At 51.1% G+C, this 24,172-nt stretch overlaps 1 protein-coding gene across 1 annotated transcript in view; it reads right to left on the bottom strand.

The window, feature by feature from the left end:
• Window positions 1–3,681: 3,681 nt before the first annotated feature.
• TSHZ1 (teashirt zinc finger homeobox 1) overlaps window positions 3,682–24,172 on the bottom strand; it is a 79,651-nt gene continuing 59,160 nt past the window's right edge. Inside the window, exon 2 of the mRNA XM_061399506.1 lies at window positions 3,682–8,186. Coding sequence (XP_061255490.1) covers window positions 4,999–8,186 — 3,188 coding nt within the window. The 3' untranslated portion in view covers window positions 3,682–4,998. The remainder of the gene's footprint in view (window positions 8,187–24,172) is intronic.

The raw sequence follows: 24,172 nt of genomic DNA on the forward strand, positions 1-24,172 counted from the left end.
TTACCATCTGAGCCACCAGGGAAGCCCAAGAATACTAGAGTGGGTAGCCTATCCCTTCTCCAGGGGATCTTCCCAACCCAGGAATCGAACTGGGGTCTCCTGCATTGCAGCCGGATTCTTTACCAGCTGAGCTACCAGGGAAGGAAGCTACCAGGGAAGCCTGAAGTCCCTCCCGGTGACCACCTCTCATCTCCCTAGGGCAGTGCACTTTTTTCTGAGATTATCTTTGTTTGCCTAAGAAATGCTCATCGTTAGTCATAGAAATCCTAGAATTTGGAATATTTCTCCCTATTCCAAGTCAGGCAATTTAAAGACAGTGCTGGTACATGATATACTTGACGTCTTTGGGTGCGTTTTCACGAGTGGTCTATCCTAGGAGAACTGGACGAGAAGACACACCGCCCCATTCTCTCTTGTGCCAGAGCCACCGGGGAGCCGCAGACCTTCAGCAGCTCCTTTCTCACCTCTCTGTTGTGTATTTTCTGTAAAATATGCAGATTGGCCACCAAATTTAAATGAGGTCACGATTCACATGAAAGTCTTCAAAAAAAATCATACAGGTCCTTAAGCCATCTTTTCATCAGTGGACAATAAGCATATTATTAACATGTCAATATTACATTGGCTAATTAGTGAAAACAGCCAGAAATTAAAAAAAAAAAAAAATCCTGATGTTCATGAAGCAAAGATGGACAGAAGCGGTAGCTCTCTGCTGAGGGCCAGTGGCTGGGGTTGGACAGGCTTTCTTATAAGTGATGTGGGCACAGGCATCCAGTCACGGGATGAGGCAGAAATTTCAGCTTTAGGGAGTGAGAAATATGAGAAATGGACTATTTCCTGCCGTATCAGTCAACAAGTCCTCCATGATTGTAGCTATCCCCTGTGGACAGCTGGGGAGGGCATTCAGGAAGGAAAGAACACCTGCCCTCTAGCAGCCATCAGACTGCAGCCCCTCCCCTAAGGTGAGCCCCGGGGAGACTCAGGACGGGAAAACATGGGTCGCTGGCCCAGGTAGCTGAGGTGCACCTCAAAGGACTGATTTCAGACAGCCCGGACTCTTGCATCTTCCCATACACAGAAAAGTCTGAATTTTTTAACTTAGGATATCTGGTTTTCTTTAACAATATCTTGACGTCCAGACTACCTGCCCTTTCTTGCGAAATATCCATACAACCTGGTTCTGCCCCGCGCCTCCAAGAGCAGCTGTCTCAGAGTCACTTGAAACGCTGCCTCCCCAGCTTGAAAAATTCCCTCTGAATCAAACATAGTTCTCAACTTTTAGGTTGTAAATACTTTTTTAAGTCCACAGTATTTATTCTAAGGAAATAATCAGAAATATGCATGGGAATATTGAGTGGAACATTCCTTCTGTAGTCATTTGTAACACTGAAAACTTGAAAAGAATCTAAATGCTGCTTTTCAAAATTCTAACTAGTAGAGAATTAATGAGTAAATTATAATACATCTCAGTAAGATTCAAAATGTTTGATATTTAATGAAATGGGAACATACACATTATCTACTAACAGAAAAAGCAAGTACAAAAGTATGTTGTGCATTTGTTTTGTAGAAAATTAAAAAAAGATGTTAGCACTAAAATATTAAATGATTTTTCTCTAGATGAACACATTAGTTGATTTTTATTTCCTTCTTTATTTCATTTTTTGTGTGTGCATTACACGTTTTCTGCAAAGGCTATGTATTACTTTTACTATAAAAGGTATGGGAAAATTATAAATGCTCTCCAAATCTTACTCTTTGGTATTTTTTAATTTTACAATTCAATGACTGGCTTTTAATGGTTTCCACCACCTTCAGGAAAATAATAATAAGTAAGTAACAGAAATTCTACCTTGGAAAAAAGCAGAAACCTTTATTTGTAGGCACTGGTTTCTGAAACTTCAGAAGTCATTTAGATAGGCTTTCAAATGTTTCAAAGCTTTTTGAAGATTACCAAACATAGAAATGGAGGAACATAAATCTTGGAAGTTTTTAATCCCTTCTTTCTGCAAACATGCCTCAAAGTTTGTTTCTCTTACATCAGCTAGCGTCATCATTATTTTATAGGCTTTACATCTTTCAGATATCGACTAAATAACAATTAACATCCAGACCCAATCCACATTCAGAGGCATACCTCAAACTTTTCAAAAATCCACATTGAAAAGGAAAAATATTTGATTACTTACTAAACCTGAAGTTCAAGCTGCAAACACAAATGCAAAATAGGGTTATGTTTGTGTGTACACAAGGTTAGCAGGACGCCTGCCCCCACCAGGCCCGCCAGCCTCATACAGGGGGATCTGTGGCCAGCTCATGCCAGACCCTCAGGGCCATTTGCCCTCGGGCTCCGGAAGCAGCAGCCTGTTCCCCTGGGAGAAAGGGGGGCTCCCCTGAGAGAGCACAGTGTCACCTCTGGAGTGCGTTCGGGGACACACAAGACCAGAGGAAGAAGGCCAGGGTGCGTCTCTTCAAACACTGATGAAGGAAGCAGAAACCTGTATAAGTAAATCCTCACACAAAAGGCAGCCAACTGGTCCTCTGGATGTTTCCACCTGTATTCACAGGAATCAAGTTTCTGTATTACTAGTAGAGGACACTTCACACTTAACCAACATCACTGCAATTTACTATTCAGACCCAACAGAAGATAGAGCCGGCCTGCTTTGCATCTGGATCTGGGGCTGCAGTGGCAGGAACTGGAAGAAGGCTCATCTGCTCCGTGCTGCTACTAGAGACCACAGACCCTCCCCGGGGGCCCGTTCTCCCCAGGGGGCAGTTCACAGAGCACAGGAAGGGGGTAATTAAGAGCACGGCCCCTGGGGCAGAGCCTTGTGGACTCAGGCCCAAGTTCTGTCAATCATGGGCCCCATGACCCTGGGTGAGTGTCCACTGAGTCCAGCACAGGATCCTCACCCACAGAGAAGGTGGAGTAACAGACTGGAGGCCCGGTGGTCTCTCCCCAACACCCCCTCCCCTCGTCGTCATGCTCCGGAGCAACCTGACCAAGGAAGGCCGGTCCCAAATCCTGGATGAGGGAGAGCAGAGCATTTTATTAAAATTGTACCTTTTTTGAGAGATTTTTTTTTTTTACGTGAATCATTTTTAAAGTCTGTTGAATTTGTTACAATTTTGCTTTTTATGTTTTGGTTTTTTTGGCCAGGAGAGGCATGTGAGATCTCAGCTCCCCAACCAGGAATCGAACCAGTACCCCCAGCATTGAAAGGCGAAGTCTTAGCCACTGGACCGCCAGGAAAGTCTCAATTAAAAGTGTGGAAACCAGCCTTTCCTCTTTGGAACAATGCAGAACCAATTTCAAGGCCCCCAGGGTCTGCTGTTAGAACAAGATCTGCCATTAGGTCCCCAGATACACCAAAGGATGACTGTAAACATTTCAAAACAGGGGGAGAGGATTCTCCCAAGAAGCACCTCGGTCCCTCGATGTACAAATCGGCTGTCGCTCAATGACTATACTCTGGAATCCAGTGGCACCCAGTGGAGTTAAAAATTTTAATTATCGTTAAAAAAAAGAGTACTTATCATTTGAATAAGCGTTTTAGCACACACATCATGAAACGATGGTTCTGAATAGAATTTCTGTTGGTCGACTGCATAAGCAAATACCTCTCGTTGCTGGAATAACGTCTCAGAGGCAGAATAATGACGACATGACAATCTATGTAAATCAAGAACTGCATGTGGGTTTATTTTACATTTGAGAAAACAGTGGATTTAATTGTGTGAACCAAAATGTACTGTACAATATTAATGATAGAACATCAAAATGTATAATTAATAGTGCATCGCTTGCTTTGTCTTCATTTATTTATTTTCGTCTGATATACATGCATCTGGAAAGACGCAGGTGCCAGTAAAATTTCTCTATTTAAATCAAGCTGCAGGAACTAAATTTTATTCAAAAATTGTGGTTTTACATTATATACACAGAAATTTAATATAAAATGACAATATAAAAAGTTAAAAGAGAAAGCATACAGCCAGAAGGTACAAAGAAAGTTGAATAGATTAAAATGGTACGATATGTAACATATAGGAGTTTTTAAGCTGATGCTGGCAATTTACAAGGAAAGGACGCCAACATTTGCCCCATTTTTTTTTCATTTACCAATGCAGCACGCTTATAGAAAGGTCAGCTTGTACCAAAGCTTACATTTGTAAATAACTATAAACCGCAGTATTTTACAGGAAAAAAGAAATAGCATTTTTACACATTTTTAAATAATAACTTGCATACTTTTTTTTTTTTTTTTGCCAAAAATGGCATTTTTCAGCATCCAGAGGGTTTGGGCATAGTGGCAACTGGGGTGTTTGCTGTTTTTTGTTGTTAGTTTTTGTTTTGTTTTCTGTTTTAAACGTATGACGTTGTGGCTTCCTAACCCCCACGTCCTAGACAACTTTCTGCTCTCCAACAGCTGCATGCATGCTTCCTTCACAAACCAGTTCTGCATATAAAAGCTCGTTTTTTAATTATTAAATAAGTTTTGTGTCTGACACAGCTTTTGATCTGAATGAAATGCCTTTAAGCCTTTTTTTTTTTTTTTTTTTTTTTTTTTTGAGTGAAAGGCACAGAAATGCGATTGCAGTCCTCACAGGGTTAAATCTGACACTAGGAGGTTCTCTGACCTTTACTGTCATGGCAGCTTTGTAATTTTAGGACGACGTCTATCTCTGTTATTTGTGTCTTTCTTTCCTGCTAAGTAAGTGTCTCCGAGGAGTGTGCCCCACTATCTCCTACAAAAGAGAGCTGAACATCGAGAACAGATGTTGAAAATAAAGGTCAGACTCTGACTCACGGAAAAAGAAAAGGAACATGCACGATCGGACGAAGAGCATATAAATATAACTACAAAATATGTGTAAGAAAAACCAAGGTCCAGACAGGCGGTCAGCAACCGAGGGCAGGCTGATTTCGGAGGCTCAGGCCGGGCCTAGTGCGGTACGACGTTAGTGCAATGCGCCTTGGGCGCGGGCCCGGGGCTACTGTTTCTCCAGCTCGGTCACGTAGATCAGGTGGTCCTCGGGGGACTTGCCATGGGTCTTGCTGAGGTGCAGTTTGACTGCATGCTTGCTCGCGAAAGTCCGGTTGCACAGCTTGCACTGGAATGTGGAGCCCAGCTCGTCCTCGGCAGCCCCCGAAGGGCCCAAGGCTTTGCTCGCCAGGACTTTGGAAACATTCTGCTGTTCTTGAATCTGGTTTAGGGGCAACTTGGAGAGATCCTTCAAGCTGAAGCCTAAGTGTGTCTCTAGGTGATTGATGTACGTGGAAGCAGTTCTGAACTGAGAGGCACAATCGTTGCAAAAGAAAACAGGATGCCCTGTGTCCAGGTTCTTCAGGAACTTGGTCCCCCCTGTCCTCCGCAGCTGATACTTGACGTTGGCCAGCCAGTGGCTGATGGTGGTCATGGACAGCCCGGTGAACTTGGAGATATGGACCCGCTCCTGGGGGCCAAGGTCCGACATGATGTACTTCCCCTCCGCCGTCTCGCGCAGGCTTGAGGCGAACTGGGCCTGCAGGATGAGCAGGTGCTGCGGGTTCCAGTTGGACTGCCGCCCCTTCCGCTTGTGGACGGGTGACAGCTCGTCCAGCGCCTCCTCGAAGCTGCTGCCATCAGCGTCCGACTTCTCAGACACGGTGGAGGGTGTGGAGGACTTGGGCGTCAGCCGGCCTGTGAGGTTCTTCACCATGTCCGAGATGTCCATGAGTGCGCTCTCCCGGAGCGGTGAGGACACGCCATCAGAGGCGCCGGGCACCAGGGGCTTGCTCTTGGACTTGGTCAGGTCGATGGGCTGGTCGCTGTTCTCGTAGAAGTAGCGGTCAGCGGCGCCGGGCGGCTTGGCGGGAGGGGCAGGGTAGGCCGGCTTGTCCAGCATGCTGGTGCTGATCTTGTAGAGCATGGCCAGCGGGTCCAGTGAGGGGCTCACGGGCCTGGACACCTTGCCCAGGTGGGTGTTCATGATGGACTGCAGGGCGCTCAGCGGGTTGATGAAGGAGGGCTCAGGTGAGTGGTCAGTGATGATGGCCAGGTTGTTACAGCCATTGGTCACTTTGGCCTTGAGGGGCTCCGTGCCGTTTGGGGTGTGGGCGTCCCCCGTGCCCTCCTTCTTGGCCTTTCCCCCGTCGGCCTCGGGGCCCTTCTTGGGCTGGGGCTTGCTGCTGCCCCCCAGCTCATCGGCCCTGGGGAAGTCCTTATTCTCCTTGGCCGCTGGGGACACGGCCTTGGCCGGCGAGCCCTTCTCCTTCTCTGCCGGCCTCTCCTCCTTCTTCACGCTGACCTTGCCCGTGACCTTCTCTACCAGCTCCTCCATGGCCGACACGTTGCTCTTGTGGGGCGGCGGCGTGAGGCTCCCCGGGGAGTGCAGGAGCGCGCCGTGCTCAGCGGACAGCGGCTTCACGCCGCCGGCGAAGGACGGCTGCATCTGCACGCTCTGCACTGCCGGCGGTGGCTTCACGGTGCCCGGCAGCTGGTAGGCGGCGTGGATGCTCGGGTAGCCACCCCACGAGGGTGCGCCATTCTGGGCTTTGCTGATGGCCGTGGAGACCGTGTTCTCCAGGGACTTGAGGATGTCCACGCCGCCCTTGGCGCTGTCATCCAGGTCTTCCTCGCGGAGGTACTGGTAGAGAGCGGTGGGCTCGAACTTCTCGCCCGTGTCCTCGCCCTCCTCCTTGATCTTCTTGTCCACCTCCCCCGCCACCAGGGCCGCCTTGTCCTTCTCGGGCTCCTTTTTCTCCTCCGCGACGGTGGGGCCAGCCGGAGAGTCAGGCTGCTTCTTGACATGGGCAGTGGTGGCTGCGGCAGGGAGCCGGGTGTGCGTGGTCGGCGGCAGGGGGATGGACTGGATCTTCTCCTCCACCACGGGGTCCAGCACCAGCTGCTTCCCCTTCTTGGAGGCGGAGGTGGTCACCTTCAGGAAGTGCCCAGTGACCATCATGTGGGCGGTGAGCTGCTGCAGGGTGTCGTGGGAGCTGCCGCACTCCATGCACTTGAGGATCTGGGCCTTGCGGGCCTCGAACTGCCAGGTGTAGCTGGCCCCGTTCTGGTAGCCATAGCGGTTGTTGGGTGTCACGTAGGGGTTGGCCGTCTTCTGCTCCTTGGCCGCCTCACTCAGTGCTGCCTCGGCTGCCGCCGCTCCGGCCGGCTCAGGGGAGCCGGGGGCCGCCAGCTCGTGCAACGCCCGCTTTTTGGTGGAGGGGACCAGCTTGGTGAGGGCTGGCACGGGCTCCTTGAGAGGCACTTTCTGGTAATGCTTCGTCTTGATCATGTGCACGCTGAGGTCCTGCAGGGACTCGAACGAGTGCCCGCAGTACATGCACTTGAGCACCTTCTGCGCGTCCTCCTTGCCCTCCATCTCCATCAGCGAGCGCTTCCGGGGCTTGGACCACCGCTTGGTCTTCTCCGAGTCCTTGTCCCTGTTGTCGTCGCGGTAGTGCCCCGTCTCGTTCATGTGCACCGTCAGCTCCACCAGCGTGTCGTAGGCGGCGCTGCAGTCCTTGCAGCGGAACTTGCTGGCGCCCGTGAACACCGAGCCGTAGAGCTTGTTGTTCTGGCGGTAGAGCTGCACGGTGCTGAAGAGGCTGGGCTCTGGCAGCAGGCCGTACGACGACGTCTGCTGCAGCGTCTTGGCCAGGGCGGCCTGGTGCCAGTCGTAGCCCGAGCCGCCGCTGGCGCCCGAGCCTGAGCTGGGGGTGCTCGCCGTGGTGCCCGTGGCCCCCGCGGTGCTGGTGGGGGGCGTGGGGGCGGGGGTGGAGCCCTCCTTCTGGGCTGCATCGCTGGTGCTCGTGGTCGAGGCTGACTTCTTCAAGTCCAGGGCCAAGCTGGACCAGCAGGACTCGGAGAAGAGGTTTGCGTACACGGCCTTGATCTGGGCCAAACTGTCCTGGGGGTAGGAGACGCCTTCCGCGCCCTGGCGCTCCTCCTTCTCCTCCTTGGAGGAGGAGCTTTTGAAGTGGGCGGGCTGGTCGCTGTGTTCGCTGAAGGGCGAGCCGTAGCCCGCGTCCTGGTTGGTCGCGGTGCTGATGGGGGAGTTCTGGTAGCTCTGGGCCTCCTTGATCTCCGCCTCCTCGCTGCACGCGAAGTCGGCCTCCTGAACATCCCCGGGCAGCCCATCCTCCTCCACGCTCCCCTCGTCTATCACTGCTGCTTTCAGTTCTTCCTCAGGAACATAAGCTAGGAGAGAGCAAGGAAACACAGTGAGTGCGGACGGCACCCCGAAGACGCGGCCTCCCCAGCGCTCACGCCATCTTTAAAAAGTCATTTCTCAGCCAAGGATACAAGGCCGCCCCCACGTTATACACCGACCCGCCGCAGCGCCACGCTGGAAACAGGTTTCCACCGAGGCAAGCCCCCAAACCCCGCCTAAGTGAACACATTTCAACGGAAGGGCAGCGTCTGCCCTCTTCTTAGAGATGTCGGTCTGGCCATCATAGCTGGATGGGAAGTCAAGGGGGGAAGTGACAAGGTGGGCAGCCGAGGGGCCCCTGCTCCTCCGCCTGCAGACTCTTCCCTCTGTAAGCAACGGGGTCCCTCATGAGCCTCCCCGTGGGGGGACCTGGTTGTCAACTTTTAGGGAAAGATACCCCAGGGACAGGATTCTATGGTGTCCATAAATAAAAACTCGCTTCAATGGTAAGTGAAAAATACTCTAGTCTCTACTGAAAAAAGGAGGAAGCAACATAGCACCACCAGCCCCTGCCTGGATGGAGCAGAAGTCAGAGAGCCCCGGATATACTAAGCAGCATTGCTCACAAGAGCTGAAAGGTGGAAACAACCCTAGTGTCCACTGATGGTTGAATGGGTGAACGAAGTGTGGTTTACACACACGATGGGATATTATTCAGCCTTTAAAAGTAAGGAGATTCTGATGCATGCTTCAGTGTGGACTAAATCAGGGGCACTGTGCTCAGTGTAACAACCTTAGGTTTCATCACTGGGTCATGTCCAGCTTTTTTGCAACCTTGTGTACTGTGGACCGCCAGGCTCCTCTATCCATGGGATTTCCCAGGCAAGAATACTGGAGTGGGTTGCCATTTCCTTCTCCAGGAGATCTTCCCGACCCAGGGATCGAACCCACATCTCCTGCATTGCACCCGGATTCTTTACCACTGAGCCACCTGGGAAGCCGTTAAGCCAGCAACAAAAGACAAATACTTAGGAGTCTCCTTACACGAGACACCTAGAGTAGTGAGGTCTGCTCACAGAGACAGAAAGAGAACAGTGGTTTCCAGGGTCGGGGGACAGGGAGAAATGGAAAGCTAGCTATTACACTGCTATATTTAAGATGGATAACCAACAAGGACCTACTGTATAGCACAGGGAACTCTGCTCAGTGTTATGTGGTAGCCTGGATGGTAGGGGAGTTTCCGAGGGAGAGGACACATGTATATGTATGGCTGAGACCCTTTGCGGTCCACCTGAAACTATCACAACATTGTTACTCAGCTATACTCCAGTACAAAATAAAAAGTTTAAAAGAGGGGGAAAAAAAAAAGAAGTTGGTGTTTAATGGGTTGAGTTTCAACGTGGGAAGATGGAAAGATCTGGAGATGGATGCTGGGTTTGGCTGCATAACAATGTAAACTTACTTAATACCACTGAGCCATGCCCATAAAATGGTTAAAATAGTAACTTCGAAGTTATGAATATTTTCACACAATAAAAAACTTTTTAACCTAACAATGCCTATAGTAGGTGCTACAATGGCCTGCTACGGGCCAAGCTGCACAGAGGGTGACTTCTCAGGGTGAAAGCAGAGTTTCCCAGAAGCTCGGGCTGCTGACAGCTGTCCGGGGAATGAGAGGGATAGAGGGCATATAAACGCCTGGATGGAACCCGGCTGTTTACTGCAGAACATTTCAGATCCTTCACCATGTGACAGGTCTTGTCAGTTCCCAAGGGGACATAATCCCCTGCACCGCTTAACTGACCTGACCAGCGTGCTTTTACTTCTTTCTCTTTTCTTTCTTTCTTCTTTGTGTGTGTGTGTGGAAACAACTAGTGTTCCGTCAACTACCTGGGAAATTTAGGGTTAAGATATTTCCAGAAAGGCCCTATTAAAATGCACTGATATGACCTGAGAGGGTGTCTCATTAAGTAGAATCACTCATTATCACATTATCAGAGCCGGACCCCGAGGGAATGTGGCAGGCAGCGCCGCGTTTTCAGGGACAGTGATGGAGAGACAGAGAAGGAGGCGGCTGCCCAGAGGCTGGACGTGGGGCAGGAGGGAGCCACACGGGAGCGTCCACGCCCGCCCACCAAGGGCTCTGCACACGGATGCACACACGGTGGACACGCACGCTCCGCCGGGCCTTTCAGCTCCCTGCCTGACCTCTGCTTCTCCGCGGGGCCGCCCTGCGCCCGGGCAGCAGCATGACCAGGCGAGCACGTGCACAGCTGCTTCCCAGATGACGGCAGTCCCGCCTCAGTCCACTAACGGCTCAGGGAACCACAGCCTGTGGGGCCTGCTCTGAGAGCGTGAAAAATAATCAACAGGGTGAGCCCGCAGGGTTACACAGGCGTCCACACCTGCACAGCGGCCTGCCTGAGGCCGTGGGCCCCTGCAGACTGACCGTGAACTTGACCGCTTTCTCCTTTCCCCAAGACCACTACAGGTTTAGGACGGTCCAGGGTCCCGAGCGCCCACGGCTGGGGTCCTCAGGCAGAAGACCGAAGCTCTGGTCACACCCACCGCCTGCAGGCTCCCTGGCCCTGGCCTGGACACCAGGCCCAGCTCTGAGGATTCCGACGGGGACACTTGAGGCTTCGGGCATCCTGGGCAGAGCCCTCTGAAGACAGAGGCACCAGGTCCCCGGGGTGTTGGCCGGACTCCCAGCAGCCCCCCACAGTGCGCCTTCTGAGCCACACTCTGGGGTCACCTAGAAGGTGATCACCTAGTGGGGAGGCCGCCCACTAGACCCAGATGGTCCACTTTCGTGAAAAGAAGATCCACACCAGCGACTGACTGAAGGGAAGCCTTTGACTGGGCGCGTTTGGCTCAGCCGGGGAGCCCGGCGCTGTGCTGGCGCCCTGCCCAGCACTGCACCGCTTTCGGGCTGCTGCCCCCTCAACGGATGGCCACAGGCTCCATCACCCGCCCACAGCAGGAACCGTCGGGGGTGTGGAGTGAGCAGACCACTTTCCTCTTCCTCTGGAAACACAGACGGGGGCTCCCTCTACCTCCAGGGAGTATTCAGCACCCACCGGTCATGCATGTCCGTGTCCCAGCAGAGCGGGTGTCCTCAGAGCCTGGCGCGTCCCGGCCTGTCCTCCCTGCCCCCAATACTGACCCGTCTGCACCCAGGAGCCCCAGGTTGAGCTCAAACGCCTCTCACTCCACCCTCTCCAGCCCCAGGGCAACAGTCACTGCTGGAACCACGGAAAGCAAACCCTGGCCTCCTAAGGGGCACTGGTTTCTGCCATTCCGTCCTTGGACACCAGTCCCCCATTTTCCAGGGCGTGGGGAGGTGGGGGACACCTAACACGCCTGCCTTCTGGGGCTCATCTCCCAGGAGAAACACAAGCAGAGCTGGGGAGCTCTAGGGAGACTTGGGGTGCAGCCTGGGGCCCGCCAGCATCCCCCTACCGGGCTGAGCATGCCCAGCTCCCTGACACCCCACAGGGACACAGTTCCCCCTGTTCCCCGGCCCAGTCACACTCCTGGGAGCTGACTGTGCTCTCTAGGATCAGGGCGCAGCTCCCTGAATCCACCCTGCTTGTCCCCCTGCCGGTCCCTCTGTGGCCTCTTTACGGCTGACCTTGACTTCTTCCCTGACTCCTCCGGGGCACGCCCATGACCACCAGATCTATGTCACTGTGAAGCCCCTCCAGAGGGGCCCTCGGGTTCTCCTGCCCCATTGGGGAAGGCTGGGCTCCGTGAAGCCCTCCTGAGTGCTGTCTGAGCCCATGTGGTGTCGGGCACACAGAAGGAGCTCCAGCTCAAATGTGGGTGTCCCACGGGCACCCCCAGTCAACTACAGACTCATGGCTTCCCCTGCCCCTCCAGCCCCGCCCCCCCCAACATGGGTGTCCCATGGGCACCCCCAGTCAACTACAGACTCATGGCTTCCCCTGCCCCTCCAGCCCCGCCCCCCAATACGGGTGTCCCATGGGCACCCCCAGTCAACTACAGACTCATGGCTTCCCCTGCCCCTCCAGCCCCGCCCCCCCAACACGGGTGTCCCATGGGCACCCCCAGTCAACTACAGACTCATGGCTTCCCCTGCCCCTCCAGCCCCACCCCCCAACATGGGTGTCCCACAGGCACCCCCAGTCAACTACAGACAGACACATGGCTTCCCCTGCCCCTCCAGACCTAGAGAGGCTGCCCCAATAAAAGCTTACTTCCTCCTCCTGAGTTAGGAGTCTCCTAGCTCAGCAGTTGAACCACCCCACACAAGCTGTCCACACCTGAAAAGCGAGTTATCCTCAGCGCCTCCTGTCCTGCAGCCCTGTACCCGACATGGCCTCTGCCCGAATGTGGACCCCCCAGGCCCGTCACCAGACAGTGCAGCAGCCTCCCAGCTGGCCTCTTCCCTCTTGCCTGGCCATGCTCCTCCTCCGTGACCCTGGAGCTAAGATCTTTGTTACAAGCCCAGGAGTAGCACAGGGCGTGCAGACCCCTCCCTCCACTACGTGTCAGCCCCTGAGCACCCCGGTCCCAGGGTCACCACCCCCAACCTCTGCTTCTCTGCCTGGGGATGACGCTCCTCCTCAACGTGAGGCTCTGATGTCACCTCCTTCATGAGGCTGCTTAATCCCCTCCTGGGATTCATTCCCTGCGGAATTAAGAGATGTTTACCTGTCTGTCCTCATCATCAAACTGTGAACTCGCTCGTTTAATTAAAACTGCTGGGCACCCCTGCCCACCTCCCTGGGCTGGGCATTTTCATTTTTCACCTTATTTTAACCCTCACAACCCTACAAGGCAGTGTCCCTGATAAGCCCATTTTACAGATAAGGAAATGGAGTCTCAAGAAGTTGACCGACTTCCCCCAGGTCACACAGGAGACAGATGAGGGGCTCAGGACTCAGAGGCGGTTCACCTGACTCCCAGCCCAAGACCCTTCCACTCACCATCTCAGGACCCAGTTACTATCCTTTGTTGTGTTAGCACCTCAGTGCTGAAAACACTTGGAGTAAACGCTTGTGAATGAAGTAGTGACCCTAAGTAATTCTGTATCCCTGGTGGCTCAGTGGTAAAGAATCTGCCTGCAATGCGGGAGACCCAGGTTCAATCCCTGGGTTGAGAAGATCCCCTGGAGAAGGGAAGGACTACCCACTCCAGTATTCTTGCCTGGGAAATCCCATGGACAGAGGAGCCTGGCGGGCTTTGGTCCACGGGTTCACAAAGAGTCGGACATGACTAAGTGACATACACTCCCACTTTCTAATTCTGTATCAGTATTTAGGACATTTCTTATGTGCCCTTCATGCTGTTATGAATGAGAGAATCTCAATGAAAAAAGAGTAAGAGGAGAGAAATATTTAAATGTTGATACCCTTTGGCCCAATAATTTTACTTTAGGAAGCACAGCCTCAGAAGGTGATATAAAATACAGAGGGTTCATGCACAAAGATGGAGAAGGCAATGGCACCCCACTCCAGTACTCTTGCCTGGAAAATCCCATGGAGGGAGGAGCCTGGTGGGCTGCAGTCCATGGGGTTGCTGGGAGTCGGACACGACTGAGCAACTTCACTTTCATGCATTGGAGAAGGAAATGGCAACCCACTCCCGTGTTCTTGCCTGGAGAATCCCAGGGACAGGGGAGCCTGGTGGGCTGCCGTCCATGGGGTCGCACAGAGTCGGACACTAAGTGACTTAGCAGCAGCAGCAGCAGCATGCACAAAGATGTCCTTTACAGTATTATTTCATATGAAATTTGCCATTGTCTAAATCTTCAACAATAATCAGTAGTTGGGTGATGTTTTGCTTATACCTATGATGCAACATTGAAAACTATGTTTTAATGACAAGGAGAGATTCATTAAACGGAAAAAGCAGAAGACAAACCTATTCACAGCACAATGGAAAAATCCTCTTAGAAAATATTGATAGTTTTTTTTTCTAGATAATGAATATATGAGTTTGTTGACTGAAATGGCTTTTAGTAAATAGCTCTGTTTTCAAAATCTTCAGTGTTTTCAATTCAACACACATGAATTAGCCGTTTCACACCATTTCTGGAATAAAATAGCTGGAAACAGCCACCAGCCAGACCCTGGGAATTAGGGATCCGGAGAAGGGCAGGGCCCAGCCTGGGGGCGGGAATCCGGGAAGGGCTTTGTTCATTGTGACTTTTATTTTTTCATGTTAAAAGGTAAGAAGCGGGGAGAACAACGGAGGGGTGCAGGTGGTATCGGGGTTCCTGCAGCAGGATCTTGGGGGCGCTGAGAGTCTGCCTGTGCATCTGCCGTCTGTCTGCTTCCCGCCCCACTCCTGCTCCCCCACCGCCCCCAGCGGGGTCTCCACACAGCCTTCCCCGGGGAGGGGGCCGCGGGTCCCACTGACAGGTGAGGAGTTGGCAGGGCCTCTCCTGAGGCCCTCAGTCCCCAGGCTCAGTGGCCACAAGGCTCCATCACTCCATCTTCCGCCAACATGGTCCCTGTCCATTTCTAGACTCCCAGGATTCCTACTTTATCACACACTCCTCCACTGTATTTATCCCGGTAAGCTCATATTCTTTGGCTATTTCCCTGTTCTACCATGTATTATAAATTAACTTTTCAACTCTAATTTACAAGGGACGCAAGGAAATACAGACCCAGGGGGCAGCTGGGGGCAGGGGGCGTCGGTCCTAGGTCCTCACACTGGACGCCCTTCTGACCGGCTCCTCCCTGGATGCACGGGCCCGGCAGCATCAGCTTTGGAAAGACGTGCACGCACCTCCCAAGCAACCCTCGCCTCCTCGCTTTTCACACCCCACCCTTTCTAGGAGTCCTCAGACCAAGCAGCAGTCAGTGTCATCCTACCCCATGGTGCTTGTGGTCACATGAACACACGGACGATGAGCTGGCCACAGATGCCAAGGGTTTCAAGGGATTCTTTGAAAGCAGTGCCTAAGCCTCTCTCTCCACCCACCCCCCAACAACTGCCCCTACCTTCCAAAACTAGGCTCGAACCAGGAACCTCAGAAGGATCCAGAAACGAATGGGTTTCGCTTGAGAATTTGGGCCTGGGGCAGATGGACAAGGGTTGTGCAGGTCTGCAGACTGGACCCCAGGGTGTCTGGAACAAGACCACAGGGCTTCAGTAGCAGGCGGGACGGAGTCCTTTGCTTTCGTCATGTTGGCAGCAGGGAGGAAGGGGCCACACAGACACCCCCACCACCACATCTGTCCCACCCAGCAAGTGCAAGAGTGACCCCAAGTGCACAGGGGCTGCGGGTGGCGTTCACTTGCCCACGCCCGTCGGGTCCAGGCTGCGGGGCCACCGTTATGGTTCCAGGTTGAAGGACAGACCCCCATCATCATCTGAGGACAGACTTACAGAAGGGACAGACTGACCCATGCGCTCCACTCACAGATTCCATCCTCGGGGCCTCCGTCTCCCCAGCGCTGGGGCTGCAGGAAGGATGCGTAGGAACGTTAGACACACTGCCCTCATCACCAAGCTCCACTCTGAGCTCATCCAGCCCTGCGATGGGACCCTTAAGAGGAGCCAGGAAGTGCCCTCGACAGGCATCTTCTCATCCCAGGAAAAGCAGGCCCATGGCTGGCCTCTGTTGCTGTGTAGACGTGAGGTTTGGGCAGCAGATTATTCAGGAAGTGCCCTCCACTGCCATCCTGCAGACTTTCTGATCACAGCCTCCCAGAGGAAGGTGGGGGCCCGGAGAGGGTGCACACACAGAGAAGCTCCTGGTTTGGCTCTTCCCCAGGCCTGAGGGGGCAGGCGGGGGAATACACGACCAGAATCGGGTTAGGGAACTTTGTTTATCCGAGCTCTCTTTTCCTCATTAGCACACATAATTGAGAGCTGGCTGTGAACGAGGGAAAGGGAAATTCAAAAGTGACAACTGTGAAACCCAGGCCTTGGCTCTCTGCTTGGGCTCCGGCTCACAGCAAAGACCGAACGTGGCTATTGTATTGCCACCTGGTGAAACTATACAATCAGACCAAATTACATGTTTATCTACATCAAACTAGGTTTTAGACTGGCAAACGTGATACCCATGAACAGATGGCTGTTATATCAAAATATATTTACTCCAAGGGGCCAATTCACAAAAGGGGCTTACGCACACCTCCGTGATAAATGCACAGCTCCAACTCATTGTAAAATCTCGCAGAACACATTTTTCTTCCAAATGTATCACTGATCACTTCTGAAGTAACTTCACCTGTGTTACAAAGACAGCCGGTAATTCTGACGAAAGTCAGAAGACACTGGGAAATAGAAAATGCAGAGAAAGGAGATAAGGGGTCAGAACCCCTTCCTTGCTTCTTTGAAAGAACATTAAATACAAGTGGGATGGATGTTAATTTACGAACCTCAGTTCTGATTTTTTCGCAGGAAGGTTGACAATCTGTCAAGCAAATCTGAAAGGCCGCTTTCGCTCTGATGTGGAAGAAGTGAAACTTTTTCTGTCACTTTGGCCAATTTTAGGGGTCTGGCTCCAATGGCTCATGTACGGGTTTGCTAAACCACCTGACTGATAATGAGGATTTCTTTGCGTAAAACCGGACAGAGGCCCTGCTTTAGAATTGTGGAGTCTGTAAATAAAATGGCCTATGGGTTTTACACAATTCTAATTAGAAATCCACAGGTGACTCCCTTAAAATAAGTATAACATGTCCCCTTTCTCCCTGGCCTGGAATTAATTCAAGGTAAGTGGGAAACAAACAGCCTCATTTCAGGGCGCCCCTCCCAGCAAGCACATCAGATATGACTCTCGTGTCTGGACTTTGCTGCAGTTACAACAATGTCACTCAGCAAGTGACAAAGCACAAATCAGAGCTTAAGTCTCAATTAAAAAGACTGAAAACCTTCTCTGATTTTCAGCAGTGTTAGGAGGAAAAAGAAAAGAAAAACAAATTATGAGAATCTTGAAAATTTAAAAGAGAAGTTGAAGTGAAAAGAAGAACAGAAGATAAATAACTCCCGTATGAACCCAGGAAAGCACACAGCTATTTCACTACTAACGGACTGTGTGTTAATATACAAGGCAAATGTTTTCTTGATCCACGTTGAAAAGCCAGCCATCTCTAAGACATGTACTACCACTGCCAAGCATGGGGAAATCGATGTTTTCAGTTACTGCCTCTCCTTTTGGGGCAGGATAAAGACAACGTTAGGACAGTCTGATAAGTCTGGGTCCACAAACCCAGCATTAGCCAAGTAGGTCTGAAACCAGGTCCCGACCTAGATTTTCTACCACCTGAAATGAGAAATGACTTTCATCAGAGAGAGTAAGATTCACCCTGATGGATGACATTCAGAAATCTGGAAAGGAGACTTGGGCATGAAACAGCTCTTCAAGTGGCTTAAACGAGAATAAAGAAATGTAACTCATACTCCGAACCCCATGCAGGACTTACATCTCAGACACGAATCTCCACATTCACATCCAGCAGCTTATTCTCATAAACACACAGGAAAAGACAGGAAATGTCAGGTCTCCGTGGACTGGGGTGTGGGTGTGAGCAGTGCAGGGTACACCCCTGAAGGTCTCAATGACACACCTACTGTTAACACGAAGTTAGGAGAATTTTTGTCTTTATATTACAGTCGATATAAATTATGTGCCAAAGTGATAGATGGAGAACAAGCCTGCCCTACATAATTACTGCTGCACTTGGCTGGACGCTTAACACAAGGTCAGATGCACCTGACTTTCTTGAAATCCCCTTAATAACAATAATGGCGTCTGAATCAGTTACATCCACACTATCGTATCAGAAAATATCATTCTCTTATCATAATTGGGTTTCCCTAGTGGCTCAGCGGTGAAGAATCTGCCTGCAATGCAGGAGCTGCAGGAGACGCAAGTTCGATCCCTAGGTCGGGAAGATCCCCTGGAGGAGGGCGTGGCAACCCACTCCAGTGTTCTTGCCTGGAGAGTCCCGTGGACAGAGGCGCCTGGCGGGCTACAGTCCATGGGGTCTCAAAGAGTCGGCCAAACATGCATCATAATAATTGGGTTTATTCTTACTACTATGTGAATTCTCCTAATTGCTCTCCCAGATGCTTGTTTGGAAATTTTGCCTACATAGAGATAGAGAGACTGAGAAAGACATACAGAAACATCCAAGCTTGGACAGAGTAATTATTGGTCGTGAGCCTTTGTTTTCATCACGAACTACAATTTTCTAAAAATTCACATGGATACAAATATACCAAAGGACATTAAAATATTTGTAGACATTTTTTCTTTCTAGTGATGGAACAGAGCAATATATGTCGCGAGGTGAATGAATACAGCTGTTTAGCCTTAAAAGATTTGGATGAGAGCAGCTACTGAATCACAGAAAACAGAATCAACTCGACGCGGCTGCATTTTCTCTGCTAGAACCCTCAGCTCCCCTCTGCCCTCACCCACCCCCACCCTGAGGAAATCTGATGAATGAATAAGCGTAGAAACGGTAACTGCAGCATAAAATTCTTTTTCTACAATCACTTACAGAAAGAAATGACATTCCTCCCATCAAATAAAACAAAGACTTCAAATCATCATCTCTGCTACTTCTTTTTGTGTCAAAACAGCTTTGCCATCACTCCCCCCTGCCACCACCACCGCCCCCAGCCCTCCTGAGCCCAGCACGCGGCGTGGAGCGTGACGCGGTGAACACGCGCGGCGGGTCCTGCCACATGCCAGACGACACGCAGAGGCCGACGGGACGAGCACACGCCAAGCGGGAAGCTGCCAGCCTCCATGTGGGTGTACGGGTGTGTGCAGGTGGGAGGGAATAAAAAATACAAAGACCTCCCCACCACCCCCAAATGAGAATAAGACAACTGTTCTTATGGCTAGACTTCACTTGTTAAAAATAAATTAACTCTTGTTAGTAGTTTTTGCCATAAAAGGTGCCTTCTGGATGCCAATGTGTCCCTAAAGATGTGCTGCCATCCCTAGCCAGATTAAACCCCGCGTCTTCTGATGTGAGTGGACAAAAGGCGACATAGACCATCCCTGCTAGAGTTGAATCTGACACCAATGTGTGTCCTGATGGTTTGCAGTGTAAACACACACATATTGTCTGGAAAAATATGTTCCTCTCACATGGCAATTATACCACGAGGCGCACGCCATCAGCAAATGAGATCTAGATCCTATTTCTCAAATCACAGGCCAACATGTTTTTAGAACATCTTTGTTTCTTTAAAGAAGACACAAGATTTGCTCTGATAGTCAACAGTCATTTGAAGAACGGGGAGAAGTGACAGCTGTCTTTGCTTTTTCACGGTTAAGTGTAGCAAAGTTTCAAATTCCCCTGAGTCTGAGTAACCTGGGCTCTGAGCAATTAGGTCTGCAATCCCCCCCCACAAACCTGCGTCTCAATCTGCACCCCAATTATGCACAATACAAGGGTGTTTTCCTGTGAGTCCTGCTTTCTGTTCCCCGGGAGGTGAATTCTCCAGAACTCTGCCCGCTCGCAATCATTGTTCCTGGGAAAGATGAATATAACTGTGGGCGCCTCGCTGAAAGAGCAGAAGCCTTTCCCCGTCACGACTTCCTTCCTTAAAGTCAGCTTGAAGTCTCTCCTTCTCAACCCAGCAGACACCAGCCTGGTTACTAGAAATACCCACGCACACAAGGCAACCGGTGGTCATCCACACCTGTCCCTACTGGGGACACATCCTGATGAAAACGGAGAGATGGGTTCTTTCCATCAAAGACGCCCAGCTTCTGCCATGCCCCCAAATTTAGGTACTTGGAATCATTCAGATACCGGCCTGTAGCATAACCGGCTAGAAAACGAAACGTTTCCATTTTTAACCCACTTGGATTTTAAGTTAATAGCATCTAGATGGAAGAAAGATCGTGATACTGGAAAATACAACATACGAATACAGCATTCTAGTAGGGAAATACGTGGAATAGCCCACATTAACATACTTGAATTTACAAGGATGTCACAGCACACGTGGCACGCAGGGTGTTCCTCTCACTAGAAGACCTGATTTTTCTAGAAGCAGGGTGGCAAGTACAGGTATGATACCCAGGGAAGCCAAATCCCATTCCAGCTTTGAAAGAAGGTTAAACAGCACTTCAGCAATTCAAATAAAATGGCTCTTGCTCACACGGACAAGGAAGGGAGTGAAATGACTTTTCAGGCAGCGCGAGTTTAGTTCAGTTGCTCAGTCGTGTCCAATGCTTTGCGACCCCATGGACTGCCGCGCCAGGCCTCCCTGTCCACCACCAACACCCGCGTTCTAAAAGTGGCTCCTTTATAATTACAGGGAAATGAAGACAAGGCAGGTTCTCCTCCTTCCAAGTTTTCAAGACAGGGGTCTCAGAGCCATCCTAAGACCACCCTGGACTTGCAGATAACCCTGTGGCAGCCTGCCCCTCCTCACCACCCCCACCCCACCTTGGAATGAAAAGAGCATGTTATTAGCAGAGGTCTCCCCGGGAGGGCACGGCGCCCTGCACTGGCAATCCTGCCGCGATTCTAATCTCCGAGATTGACTTGCTCTTCCTCTTCCATCTGATAAACTATACATCCCAGCGCTATCATTAGGGCTCCCGCCACCAAAGGGAGCGCAGATACACTAGTCCAAACCCCTCCCCACTCAGCTCTGCCGAGATGATTTCACTGACATGTTCATTTCCATCCCCGCTGGCAACACCAGAATGGAAGTCTTTAACCTGTTTCCATTACTTATACAGATGACCACGGCACGGCGGGACAGATGTGAGCCACGCTCCACATAACCGGCTCCCATGCGTTCCTTACAGGAAGTGCGAGGAGGGATGACCGTCGCTGGACCATATTATCCGGGCTCCATACCATCCTCCCTGTTGCCAGATTCATTAACTTGGTGCTCAGCATTTCCCTTGCTTTCTTCGTAAAATCTGCTGGGCTGGTTGGGCTCACTTAATTTGGAGGAGGAAACCTTTGTCAGCGATGATGCTTTGATCAGGTGCACTCAGGGGTGAGCAGGGGATGGGGGAAGGGCAGGAAACGAGCGAGGGAACAGGGAACAACCTTGTCGAAAACGTTACCTTCCCAACGTGGGATGATGAGAGAGAAGTCGGTGAGCGACGCCGGGACTCAGAGACGGCTGTCACTTCAGATAGACACCGGCACGACTCACCTAGACAGGTGACACTTTGGTGCAACTAAATCCTGCTGCATTATTGAACACCTGGAGATGGGGCTCAGGCAGACTGCGGGCCAGGATGCCTGGGGCACCCAGAGACGTGAATTCAGCAGGTGGATGGGTTTCACTCCTCATCCGCATCCTTAAGTGGGGTGGAGATGCTCCTGGCTACAGAGATGGAGACGCTGGCGTCACTGTCTGGGTTCCAGCCTTGTGCCCTCTTCCTGCTATTTCCCCCCTGCCGCCCCTGACGAGATCCACAGTTGGGGGTTGGGGCAATGCTCCACGTCATTAGGGGAGGCGCAGGGCCCTTATACTCGTCCTTCTTGCCCTTTTTAGAAATCTCACGGAAACAGCAACTCCTGGATAGTCTAGAGACGTTTCGTCTTTTGATTCCTTCTGGAAGTCCGCTCAGGGTGCACCAAGTCAACCCCAAGACCACATCTCCAGAAACTCTGGCTTTGGGTGGGAGTCCTGGAGGCTCAAAGATTTCTAGGAAAAGGTTTGCAAATAAAAGATTCATTGGTGGAGCATCAGAAACAAAAGCAATCCTATTCCAGCTCTTCTACCAGGAAAGCCTTTCTCCACGAGACCAGCTGAATGAGACTCAGAGTCTCCACTCCAACCTCTCACTTAGTCTCTGAGTTTCTCTCTTCCCGTCTGTCTGCGTTGGTTCTGTTCAGGAAACTGCTTGGGAAGAAACGCTGGACATGTTTAAATTGTCGAGGAAAAAAAAAAGTACTATTTCCGAAAGAAACTCTGCAGAGGGAGAAAGAGAGCTCATACTAAAGACCATCTAAACGACCCCGTGGGAGTGGACTGGAAAAAAGATCCTCAAAGCCCAGAAACAAGGACGTTTGATAACAGATCTCCAAGCTCTGAAGCCACGGCCTGGAAGCAAAAAGGGACATTCATGTAAATAAATTCTCTGTAGAAAGGTAAGGGGCCCACTGCGATCGGAAGTGTTTTCTCCATGACAACACTGAAGTCCAATCTCAGGTCGGAATGAAATATATTCTGGGATAATGATCCACCCAGAGAGAGAGAGAGAGAGAATGCCTTTTTTCAGCACACTAGAAATTTATTTGAGAGTACTGATAATATACTGTTATTTTTAAAGAAAGAATTTACTTGTTCTTGGGTAAACATTTCATACCCACAGCACATCTGCCCAGCTGGCATTATGCTTCGGATTAAAATGTCATTGAATAATAATAGGTAATATTTATTGAAGCCTTTCTCTGGACCAGACACTATCTTAAGTGCCCTGCATTTATTAACTGTTAGCCTCTTGCCAGCTTGGTACAGGGAAGGCCTGTGTCTGCTCTCCACGTCTGCAGGAGGATGCTGAGGCCAAGAGGCAGGGGGAGCCGCCCCTGAGCACAGGTGACCGCAGCTACTTGCCAGGGTCAGGGTTGGGGGAGTGGGCGTCTGTTTCAGAGCCAGGCTCCTGACATGCACTCAGAGGATGGCACAGGTCCCACTTCTACCAGCAACTCCAAGTGGTGTGAGCTTTGATGCATTCTGTCTTTAGAATATCCTGCTTGTAAAAGCAGGTCTTTATCTACATCAAGGTCAACAAAACCGTCCTCGGACAATCCCGCCTGAACATCAAGGCCAGGGACCAGCTGTGAGAGGCCACAGAGGACCATCTCCTCGGGGTCTGCCTTCAGGGACGGCTCCCCTGGAACCCTTTTCCAGCTATGTTTACTGGCTGGTCATCGCAGAGACAGAAAGCAGGATGTGTGACCAGGACCTGTGAGCGGGGGCGTGTGGGAAGTTGTGCTTCATGGGGACCGAGTTTCAATCTGAGAAGCTCTGGAAAAGTTCTGGAAATGGAGGTGGTGATGGCTGAACCACAATGTGAATGGACTTAATGCCATTTAATTGCACATTTTTACATGGTTTAGATGAGTTTATGTACATTTTACCATGATTAAAAAAAGTGGGGACAAAAACATAAAAGGGTCTCCAACCATGACCCCTCCAAGGCTCCCCTGCTGAGTCACCTCTCTGCCCAGCCACAGCCTCCCCACCGCAGGGGCTCCGTCTGCCCGCTGGCCAGGCCTCCAGGACCCCCAGCTGCACAGATGATCACGGGTCTGGTCTCTGTCCTGCCCCTGGGCCACGAGCACTGACAGCAGCTTAGGGGACCTGGGCTCCCGGCAGCTCTCTGGGTGCCTGGAACGAAACTGAGGCTCAGTAACTACCAGTGAGAATGAGGAAGTAAGGGAAAAGGAAACACTAAACGGGCCGAAGCCCATCCACGCAGTGGAACCCAAGGGTGCTGCTTTGCTTCGTTCGCACACACGGTATCCGGGTCCACGTGGGCCCCTCACCTGGGAAGCAGAAACAACTCCGTTTTTCAGTCTCTGGTATAAAAGGCCCGTTTAAACATCCTTTTTTAAAGAAACTACACTCCTACTACGTGAGGCAGTCAAACTTAACTTCCTCCAAAGTTCTGAAGGGGTTCCTGACTTGACGGTGAGCAGGAAGGGCCTACCACAGGAACGGATCATCAAGGGAAGAAATCGGGGCGGAAAAGGGAGAAGCCGCCACTCTGGAATCCTGTCTCAGATCCATCTTCCCTGAGCGGTGTGCCTCCCGTTAAATCAGTAAGAATATCTGTCAGAGATATCCCGCTTCACCATTTGCCTGATGTCAAACCTAAATAAACCAGATCAGAAAACCAGCAAGTGGCAGGAGAGAAATGAATGGTGCTCGCTGTAACTCGCTTGGTTTGCTCGCTGATTTCGGGGGGCGGGGGAGGAGGGGCGCCCTGGCAATCACGGCAGTCATTTGCAGCACTAATGTCCAATTCAGCCTCCTTTCACTCTCCTGATTTAGGTGGTCAGAGTGGTTTCGTAGTCGACACGGGGAAGCTGTGCTGTTT

The sequence above is a fragment of the Bos javanicus genome, chromosome 24 (assembly GCF_032452875.1).
Source record: "Bos javanicus breed banteng chromosome 24, ARS-OSU_banteng_1.0, whole genome shotgun sequence".
Classification (NCBI taxonomy): domain Eukaryota; kingdom Metazoa; phylum Chordata; class Mammalia; order Artiodactyla; family Bovidae; genus Bos; species Bos javanicus.